This window comes from Opisthorchis viverrini (genome assembly GCF_000715545.1).
Source record: "Opisthorchis viverrini unplaced genomic scaffold opera_v5_323, whole genome shotgun sequence".
Classification (NCBI taxonomy): domain Eukaryota; kingdom Metazoa; phylum Platyhelminthes; class Trematoda; order Opisthorchiida; family Opisthorchiidae; genus Opisthorchis; species Opisthorchis viverrini.
Genome location: NW_008751983.1, coordinates 383,599 through 394,869, shown reverse-complemented (window position 1 = coordinate 394,869; position 11,271 = coordinate 383,599). Strand labels below are relative to the sequence as shown.

Sequence of the window (11,271 nt, the reverse complement as noted above, 5' to 3'; positions counted from 1 at the left end):
CTCATTAATCCGTACGAAAAAACGCTGACTGAAAAGATGGACCGAATACTTTGAGGAAGAGGTTGGCTGGATTCCTGCAATGCAGCTGCTGAAGACATCGGATGCGGGATAATGAAACGTACAATCTACTGGATCTCCAGGAGGTCTAATACCAGATATCCATACGGGAACCTGAAAAACTACCAGGACCAGAAGGTCTGCATCCATATGTCCGGAGGCCATTCACCCCTAATAATCATACAGCACGTCACTTGCGGGCTACGGACAAAAAGAAGGCATGCCCTGATTGGTCAGAATGTCAGCCAATCCGTGTCGTGCCTCTTTAGCTCGACGCTTCTCGCCCCCTCAAGGGAGTTATGGCACGACATTGTGGAATATTCTGTGGTTACCCTATACAGTTGTACTAGCTTTCCTTTGTCTTCATAACGGGCTATCTGAAGCCACAGTGCCTTAAAATACACAATAGTGGGCGGAGCAGGGAGCCAAGAGCCGATGCGGAGTCGCACGACGTGCAGCGTCACACCATACCTATTCAAGATATGCTGGGAACCTTGATGACTCGTTTGACGAAACTCATTGATGCGATATAAAGTGAAGATAAAGTGGCTGCAGAACTTGCCACATTGGTAGTCATCCATACGCTTACTCTGCGCGTGGCATTGGCCTGTTAGCTATTGCATCGAAGGTGTTCCCTAGTCTCATTCTTCGGAAGATGACTGAACAAAGGGACGGGTGGATCCGTAAAAACAAAGCTTGATCCCATTTTGCAAGAGCATGCATCGATCACCTTTTCACCCTCCGACAGATTCTGGAATCGCTGCTGCTGTTTCCAGCAGCCAACAGCGGTTTTCCTTGTTTCGAAAGCTGCGTTTGACCTTATGGACGTTATGGCAGTGCCCATGAAACAGCAGTGTTCCCGATAGATTCCCGACTCGCCCTAAGAGACCGTACGCCATCTCCCGTGGGCCTGTTAGATTCCATGGGAAACTCTTGCCTGAGTCCGTTACACCAAGTGGTGTCCCACAGTACTGCCATTTTCCTCCTTTCTCTTCAACATCTCCTATGATACGACTATTGAAGAGCCAATTCCAGCCTCTAATACACATGGGGTTGAAACGTTCCTCAAGGCATTTATTCATGGATATCGAGTTTTCAGACGACATGGTCCTTGGATCTGGTTCTATCATAATCCTGGCTCTATTAAATAATCTTAATTCTTCCTCACGGTTTGGCATGCGCTTCACACGTTAAAAAATATAGAGTGACGCTGCAAGACTGGGTGAGCTCGAACCCTAGCCTCATGCTTGCGGATGAGTCGATTGAGGCGGTAGACAAATTTGTCTACCTTGGCATCTGTATCACTCGGTTTTGCCAAAGATGATAATTCTATCCTGTTTGGGAAGGCCAGAGCAGCCTTCGTGAACCTGCATCTTTTTTGCGCATCTGCTCGTATCCGTCAAGGGTAGGGTTTACAGTATTGTAGTGCGCTTCATATTACTACACCGACCAGAAACTTGGCCGCTGCGTGCCGAGGACGTCAAAATCTCTTAGTGTCTTCAGTGCATTGCCCGAGCCTGGTGAAAATACCGGACCAGTAATACAGAAGTAGGCCAAATGGTCTGGGCGCGAAATAACTCGCTCACGATGGATAAACTGATCACACTTAATAGGTTGCGGTTGCTTAGTCACGTAGGCCTAAGTAGGTAGAGCGCGAATTTACTGACCGGAAGGTCCGTGGTTCGAACCCGACCTACGCCTCTCGACTTCTCCTGTCTAGGCTTGGGCAGCCTGGCAGTATTGCAGCCCTCGTGCAACCTTCGGGTGACATTCAACCAGTCACGTGCTCCGTATGCCAGTTGACCGGCCTCCTCGAAGGACTATTTTCGCACAACCACGCGAAGGGTGGAAAAAAACCGGGGGATGCCAAAGAATGATTTAGTAGCGAAGTATGAAAGCAATTAGCAACAAACTCAGCTGCGCTAGTCATTGCCGTCTCCTTTGATGGGAACCCCGAGACGGGTCACATCAGTCAAAGATTCTTAGACATGACCCAGTCACGCACTAAGTAATCTAATAATAGTCGTTCAGCTGCAACTCCGGTGCCTTGCCTAGCTGCCATGCCACCCGGAGGAAGCACGAGGGCTTGGATGCTGCCAGGTCGCCCAAGCATAGACAGAGGAAGTCGGGTGGCAGAGGTCGGGTTCGAACCACGAACCTTCCGGTCAGTAGATTCGCGCTCTAACCACTTGGGCCATCTCACCCTAATCAGTGCTGCGCATGCATCCAACCTATGACCTTCAGCGCTTAGCTTCCTATCTCGAACTTTTTAACGAAAAGCCCACTAAGAACCCTCTATCGACGCCGAAATTTTATCTGCTACCTGCCCGTACTTCCACAGATCATCGACGAACGAAACTGTGACACTAATTAGTTTACTGAATTCGAAGTAGCTCATTAGTTAAGGAGTGAAAATACTGACTCACAGGTCCGTGCTTCGTAGCGCACTTGTGCATCTCGATTGCTCTTGTCTAGGTTTGTGCAACATGACAGTATTTCAGCCCTCGTGCTTTTTTCGGGTGACATGACAGCTAGGCACCGAGAGGGTGTCGCAGCTGAACGATTATATTATTTAGTATAGCCACTTTACAGATATGCCGTTTTCACAGCCGAAGATGATGCTAGGGTACTGATCACAGAATAAAGTTTCTGTTTGTGGATATAACAGGAATTAGTCCAGCCACAGTAGTCTCCTTCTGGCGAGTCTTGGTATTCACCCATCATGGTACCCATAAACCCACGGAGATGCTGCATTGCAAACTCAAGTCACTCAGCATATCGTTATCAAAATTAACATCTTCTATTGGGGCCCTATCAGCAGTGGCGCAGACACGAAACCACATGATTAGGAGTGACTTCACTCAACCTGGAACTAATAGGACATCTTAAACGTGCAAGCCGAACTCTTCAAAGTCCTTGCTTAGCAGCATAACTGTAACCTAACAGATTCGAGTGGAATGGCTACATATTCACATGTAAACAGGACGATTCAGTGGTTAGGTGAAATGAGGAAGTCGACTGCCACATTGCTGCGCATTAAAATCCGGTACATTTCCATTTTGATTCACTAATTTCCTTCTGTTTCCGCTTTTGAACAGCCTTATACTATGACCACCGAAACTCAGCAACTAAATGAAACAGATATTGGGAAAGATGCGAATTTCCTTATTATGGAGTTAAACAAAGGTACGATCTCTGTACGGGCACCGGAATCCACGTTATTATAGGGTTACAATCTGTTAACTTGGGCGAGCAATGTAAAGCTATCGCACAGTTCCCGAATTTGCTTGAGAAATATCCTTTTCCCATCGTGGTCAATTCCATCTTTTTGAAGATCACACAAATTTTCTGTGATGGGTAGGTTCTTAACCACAATTATAATCGAGCAAACTTAGAACCAACTATCTTCGACTGTGCGTTCTCCGAGCTTGCAGAACTTGTCAAGCTCATTTGGAAAAGCTCACTGTTTGTGATGATATTGTGAGAAAACTTCGCCCTTTCACAGAGAGCAACGATCCTGTCACTCGCGCTCTGACGTTACGGTAAGTTCTAACATGCTTATGTTCTTATTTCCCCCAGTCTGTTCGGCACCCTCTGTCAAATTACCCGTGAGCATATTGGGGTGCATCATGCTATTCTCAAGCAAATTGAATCGCATTATATGGTGGAGGCAGACGCTGCTATTTGGTCTAGTCACCAGCTGGCTCCTATCTCCAGGTAAAATAGCGTGGTTCTGGTTTGTTACAATTTAAGTGCATTTGCTGTCAGTCTATGCCCCATCCTTTGCAAGTTGTTGGGCAGTCTGTCCACGGAAGTGGAAGTGAAGTTGAAGTTGTTGCGCCTAGGCAAGCATATGCATCACGATGTGCAAATTGCGGAACAGGTTTGTACAGGTTTTTTAATCCACATGTCTTTCTCTCGTAGATGCGTAGCTGCCTGGTCGAAATGCTCACAGTGTATGGTACAGTTGAATTTGTCACAAACATTCTGGACACATTAACCATTCTCGAATCGGCTGCTCCATTGCATACATCGGAACAGGTATTCGTCTCCTGAGGCATCCTGTATTTTCACTGTTTCTGGTTCAGTATGGTTGCCACATTCATTATGTAGGCATGTTGTCTGTAAGGTTGCCACATGGTATGGAATTATGACAGTTTCACAACTCACGGTATTATTCGATGGGCCGTCACGTTATTGTCCCCAATATGGTTTTGTGCGACTGCCGTGTCAAGCTAGTATAAAACAAACACAAATAAGATAAGCCGTAGCAAACAGAAATTCAAGTGTTATTGTTCAAAAAGTGTAAATTTCCAGACTATCACCTCAAAGGATGAACGACCAGAAGCCAGTGCGAAATAACTACAGAAGTCTTATGGGTTGTTGGCTCTTACTCTCCTTGGCTGACGTCAAGCGATGTTTTCATTGATATTCCAACATCCGAAGTACGTCGAGTTAATAGCTGATGTTCATTTCAGCTCACTACTGTATGACCTAGGTACACATATTCAGCAGGGTATAGAGGAACCCAAATAAGTCGGTTCGCTTAGTGTGATTCTGGTCATCCCGAGCAGTAAAATATTGCCGAGCCAAACGAAAAATTTCAGTGGAGCCGGATGCCAGATGAAAGACGTTTATGGACGGTTACCTCACGAATCTAATGCATTGTTCCACGGTGAAGGTGCCAGAAGGATTGGGGTATTTTGGATTTAGTGGATCAAGTATCACATGGTTGTTGCCGGTGGACTCAGATGGTCAAAGTCGGCATTCCTGTAGAAACACTCCAGCATCTCAAGTCCTTGCTTCCTTCACTTACCTAAATTATGATAATAGGCCGTTTAGCGAACTTCATATTTCATAACCAGTTGAGTGAGTGGAGTATCCTTATGTGGTGTACGAAGATGCCAGGTGTCTGACACGAACGGCGTGACAGCCTTTTCGTCGATTTTAATGCTTTTTATGACGGTCTAATGGACTCTGGATAGAATTATGGATCATGCTTAGCGCATCGGTACCGCCTGGTATCACTCACCTTGGCTTGACTTGGGCAAGTGTATTTTCCTGTGATGCATTTCTTCTCAAGTCTACTGATACGAAAACAAGGCTTCTGAATGAAACTGCCAGACGGATGGTATCTTCATTGAACACCTACGGAGGACGCTAACATTACCAATTAGCAATAAATCCACCGATTGTTGCCAAACTTTTCCGAAAACTAACAAGTTGCTTACTATGCATTTAAAGAACTATTGAATAAGCCTTCTAAGAGCATCTATGCGAAAGATGGCGTATGTATATGGCATATGTATATGGTATATTCCGCTTGGCAAAGCAGTGGATGATTTGTAGCCATTCTGTCCACTGAAATATTGTACACCATATTTTGGTTGTTTATTTCACTACCAAGTGGGTTATTTCAAATCTTTCCTGTTGTTTCCACACAACTCTACTTGGACGTAGTTTTTCAAACGACCTGGTGAATGAAGTAATATACTATCATTTTAACTTTCCGGTTCCATATGGACGCTGGTTCCCGACCCCCTTTTTGATAAACTGTACACGTTTCACTGTAAACGGCGTAAAAATAAACAATTTAAGTTGGACCGCTCCGATGTAATATTTCCTTAGTGCACGACTGATATATATTCCTGATTAAGCGCGGAGGTTGAGCTACTCTCATACCGATCAAGTCCAGACAAGAACACCTGAAAAGCCATTTGAACCAACAGCCTGTTAATCAGAAACTCAGACCTTCCATTCTGGAATTTAACGTCGCTCAAAACTGCACAGACTTCAGGAAGAGACAACGGTAAACGTAATGAGGTACTAGGCAAGATGATATGAACCGATGGCACCCAACACTGGCATGGCACTATGCCTTCGTTGAGTAGTTTTTCAGCGCACATTGTGTTCTCCTCGTACTTGAACGAACAACCCGCAATACAACTCTAAACTAAGATGCTCGGGTAAGCGTAAAGTTTGACTACTGATCAGCGCAACTTGCTAGGTCTTCATAATCTCGAAATCGTTGAGTCATAATGCAGCTGGTCCGGTGCGACCGACCTCCATTTAAAGTCGCTTATCCGACTCACTTAATCTACCTTCAGGCATTTCAGTTAGGAACTCTCACTGTTCTGTAACATCTATCCGTCCAAACTTCAATCCTTTGGACTGTCCTTTCGTATTGCATTTGGTAGAGATGTGACTACCTTTCCCATACCTGACTGAATCAATACTTCCAGGTGTTTAGTGCGTACAATATGAATGTCCATTCTATCTGTATTGGGGCGAGATGACTTATGTGGTTAGAGCGCTAACCGGAAGGTCCGTGGTCCGAACCTGTCCTTCGTATCTCGACTTCCCCTGTCTAGGTTTGGGCAACCGGGCAGTATCTCAGCCCTCGTGCTTCCTTCGGGTAGCATGGCAGCTAGGCACCGGAAGGGTGTTACAGCTGAGCGTTTTCTTCTGTCCGTATTCAAGAGGAAGTTCAGCCTCGATTCAGTAACGGTGCGATATATGACTAGAATCTACCTATGTCACTCTGCGCTTGCACTCTAGTCATGTTACATCTTATAGCTACTCGATAATGATTTCAAACGTTCACTGGAATGGCTAAACATGCGGAACATATTGGTCCATTATCATTTAAATCACTTGCTGTTCCCGAATCCATCATTTTCACCCAACCCGTTTTTGGCTTACAGTTAGATCTTTTACTCGGATATCTGTCAGACGAAAGGTCCATTGTCCGTCAGAAAGCACTACGGGACCTTGGAACTTTGGCGCGTAATGTGCCACATTACTGGGATCGGAAGCATGTGACCGTAAGTTTAACCTCACGTGTGTGCGAATCAACTATCAACCAACTAATCCATTGCCGTTACCGAAAATACCTATGTAGCAAGTGTGAAATCAGTCTTTACTCTCATTTGGAGACGATCTTTTGTGCGATCCCCCTGGTTATTGAGATTTGGACCAGTTTGTGATGATTTGGTGCATACATACGTAACCCCCCTAGACCGCAGTCTGGAAAAGGCGGGATTCTATGTTGCATGGAGTTAATAGTTATATTTGAACCTCTCAGTCTTTATTTTCTTATTTTTCGGTGTATAACGCGTGTTCCACGAAAACCGAGAACGAGTTCAGGTTCAGATGTAATATGTAAACTAAGGGTGCAAACTAAACTGAACCCATTTGAACTAGACGATGAAGGAACCAAACTGTAGCATGATATATTTAAGACGGAGCGTAAAATATCAACGGGAAGCACACATAAATATACACCGGGTGACCTTAGGGACATTGACGCACCAGTCACCACACGCGGACCTTTACTCTTGGGCAGACGTGAATTCGGACAACGGAGTCATCAGTCCTAAGTACTGGGTCTACAAGTAAAGAGTTAATAATGGGGTGGGGAGAGGGGGAAGAAAAAGAAAGAACGGAGGCGTCAGCAGTAGCCTGTTTTCGCTCACCCACCCTGAATTTTTACATTGCACACACACACATTACACAGTAGTTAACGTCGCTGACTTTCGTTTAGACGTCGGTGAACCAAATCTCTTCGTGGATGCCTTTAAGTTGACTGTCAGTTTTCTCTTGAAAACTATGTACATAAGTCGTTTCGTCAATGAAAAAATAGGGTGACACTTTTCCAATTTTAGATACTTTCATCAAAACCACATATCTTTATCGCAATCAGATGAAAAGCCACTACATGTGTCCTATGACTGTTCAAGCTCATTTTCAGGGAACCAGCTGAGTGGTAATGAGTTCCTCCATACGTACAGGCTATTGATTCAGACTTGATCGTATGGACACCAGAGTCGTGCTCAGCTTAACAAGTAGAAATCATAGGGGTTCAGTAATACAACTGGGTTGTTGTGTGGTTGAGTTGTTTGTGGCGTTTTCCCTTGCCGTGGGAGCACGGAGAGATTTCGTCGCTTGGTTCCAGTTACCTGCGCATTCTGGAGGTGCTTGTGTTTCATGACACCACTTGATGAGGTGCTGTTGGTAAAAATGCGTCCATCGCCTATCTCCGGTAGTGCCCCTTGGTCCTTCGAGCAGTCATTGATGTTGAAGAAACGGCTCATTTACATGTGTGAACAAGAGTCAATCAAGATTCGCCTGAACCTTTCGCTTTCACCATTTTTAAGTAATTCAGTCGGTAATGACTATCGGAGGGAAATCCTCTATCGCTCTTCCAGCAGGCACCATTTCATGCAGTAGACCTTGGTCTCGACTCGTTCTCGCGAGTTTCAAAGAAAGCAGCTTTCGGCTTTCGGCTGAATGTCCATTGCAATAAACCCAGGAGGGTTTATGTAGACCAATATCCGAGATATTGAAGTATCTTTCTCCACTTGTGATCGATGTTGGGTGATGTTGACACGGATGTACGAAACCCAATTTTCTGACGCACCCTCCTTAGAAGCTTGTCCAACGGCAGGTCGCAAACTGTCGCCATGTATTGTCACGGATACTCTTTAATTCGACAGATGCCTTCATTTGCACACGAATTTGGTTTCTACTGGGGGACTCAACTGAATCCAACTGAATATTCCGTTCATGCTGGTATCTTCCAGCTGAACGTGCTGCATCAGGTCACCTTCTGTTTCAGTTTGTACGATATTCGAGATATCGCAGTGCATTGTCGAAACGCAACAGCTAGAAAAGACCATCATAAACGAGAGATTCATCTGGAATCAGTTGAGTCTTCCTTTCAAGACGAAATTCGTGTACAAATGAGACTATTTATCGAATTCTATCTAGCCTGGATTCAAATAGAATATGAGATTGACGAAATCTCCGAGACTGCGCCTCTCTGATGACCCCCAAGACTGGAAAAAGTGGTCGCCGGTTTTCGAAATACCTTCAGCAACCTTTTGAATAGTCTGTTGGGCTTAGACATATTCTCCAATTGTTTGGCTGGCTGAGAAGCAGCATTTCAGAAAGGATGTCCGAGTTCGACCTCCCGCATGTTCCCCAACAAGCACTGAAGCAAACGGTCTCAGTGAACGTTGTCTCTTGGGCGCGACTACTTCACATGAAGATGGATGCGTCGAACGCTTCTGTTTGTGCTTGCAGTCTTGATGAAAGAATTTCGTGACTGAACCCGACAAAACTCTCGAAGTTTCGTTAGCCAGTGATCAGTTTCACTCACGAATATCCTTCAGCGCCACCAACCGATCTTCCAGCAAAGTCGTTTGTCTCCAGGTTTATGTTGGTGGTTTACCAAGTATGCAACTTTGTCTTTGCTGTGTGTTGAGAACTCCTTACTTTTGTCCGGGGCCATGGAAACCTTTAGCAAAAACTTTGTACTCCTAGCCTATTTATTCAAGCTGTTTCCTCGTTCGTCTGTTGTCGGACGGTGCACCATCTGTTCTCGTTTCTCTGCTTCAGAGACTCTGCCTGCATTATATGTCATCAACTCAAGCTCCTGTCGAACAAGAAGAGGTGTTTCGAGTATTCTACTATCTCGCATGTTCCTCTCAAGCAATGGACTTGTTTGAATCTGGTCTAGAAGATTCAGGTATATTTCTTTATTCTGGTTTTACCTTGGTTGGTGTTTGGGAAGGAGGAAAGTAATCCTACCTTCTGCACGTTGCATGAGAGAACACCTCACCTTTCAGCATGTATTGCAAAGATTGTTTTGGCTCACTTTCCCCCAAACAACTATGGTGTTCTCTTGTCGTTGTTGACTTACACCGGTTAATTTGGGGGTATATGGTGCTTATTACGAGTGCGTGATGCCAAATTCTTCAGATCTAATTGCATTTGACGCCAGCATTCGCTGTGAACAAAACTGAAGTATGATTCACAAAATACTACCGTGGGGAGAATTGGGAAAGGATACGGAATATTACTAAACAAAAGCTTCCTAACGTTTCGGAAGCGCGTTGGCTTACTGCGACGTTGGGTGTTACCATTAAAACAGCAGAAATGTGTAAGATGGAATATTATCGTTTTTGCTATGTTGTGCTTAGGAGTGGATGGTTAGGATGGTTAAGATCAAAGCGGACTCGAAGTTTGCATCAGAAAGCCTACTTTAGCCATGTAGCTTTCGGTCGGGACCTTGATCCATTCCGAATCCGGAGCATACATAAGATGACGGACATGTGCCGGAATATAAAGCCAGAGAAGACATTTGCTAATTGATATCGCTGATCAAACAAATTTTTTTCGGAATGGCACGATTTTCTGTAGTGAGGGGCAGGGCCTGGTGGAAGCACCTGACCCTAACCGTATAGCGTTGAGATGAGGACTCCAAAATTCTTCAGGAGACTAGATTTGTGGAAGGCATTTCAATTTCCAGCAGACCACCTTTTTGTCCTTGTTATAACCAACTCTTTCACACTGTCTTTTTGGCTGTTTTCGTTGTAATGTTATCTGTCAGTCTCGGCAAAAATGCAAAAGGCCCTATTCAGTTAACGGAAACATTAATCTTCGTCCTGCGGACAGTTGAAATCTGATTGTGTATTAGTTTTCAGTTAGAAAATAGACTTTTTCGCGTTTCGATTTTAATGCTGTGTGAATTGCATCTAATAAAATTCTTTTGTTTTTACGACTGCCGTTAACCAAGCCGAGGCGCGGGAATTTTCCACGAGACTAATTTTACTGATCCTATGGTCGACTCCCCGACGAATCGCATCTTTCAGATCACATCATCAACCCAAGGTCGACTCTTCCGGACTAGTTCAAATTGATCTAACTATTCTATACCTCCAGGTTGGGCAACTTACACGCGCTAAGTCTAGTCCACACAACGTTTTTGGAGCTCAGCTTGAAGTCCATCGAGGTCTTTGAATGTGTAGCCTCTTTAAAACCGTACACTGTGTAGTCTACTTGTTCGTTTTATGAAGTGAACAACAGCCTGAGAGAAGTCTGAAAAATGAGCTTCTACCAGGTGCCCTTGCGTGGATAGGGACAATTGGATAAGCAGCGTCGAATTTGAACCGCCGAGCTACTTGACATAGGCAATCATTTTGTGTACAAGGGGTCAGTGTTGCACAGCTGCTCTGAAGGGCGATACAAAATTAATCGTTGTTTGTTCCATATCTGTGGTCACCTTAACTGATGGGAGGTTGTATATCCGAGTGTCGTTCCTGTTTGCTTTTTTGTGTACCTAATTTATTTGATCTCATCTTCCCCACCAGATCCAAAAGTCACAGACTGCGTCAGGGACGCTCTTCTCACCTTTCAAGCTACACGAGTGAC

At 44.7% G+C, this 11,271-nt stretch overlaps 1 protein-coding gene across 1 annotated transcript in view; it reads left to right on the top strand.

Annotated features, from left to right (window-relative positions):
• Positions 1–3,164: 3,164 nt before the first annotated feature.
• T265_10026 (hypothetical protein) overlaps positions 3,165–11,271 on the top strand; it is a gene marked incomplete at both ends in the record, with an annotated part of 22,391 nt that continues 14,284 nt past the window's right edge. The window contains 8 exons of the mRNA XM_009176273.1: positions 3,165–3,243; positions 3,285–3,414; positions 3,453–3,599; positions 3,637–3,774; positions 3,811–3,940; positions 3,982–4,098; positions 6,762–6,881; positions 9,457–9,586. Of these exons, the coding sequence (XP_009174537.1) occupies positions 3,165–3,243; positions 3,285–3,414; positions 3,453–3,599; positions 3,637–3,774; positions 3,811–3,940; positions 3,982–4,098; positions 6,762–6,881; positions 9,457–9,586 (991 nt within the window). The remainder of the gene's footprint in view (positions 3,244–3,284; positions 3,415–3,452; positions 3,600–3,636; positions 3,775–3,810; positions 3,941–3,981; positions 4,099–6,761; positions 6,882–9,456; positions 9,587–11,271) is intronic.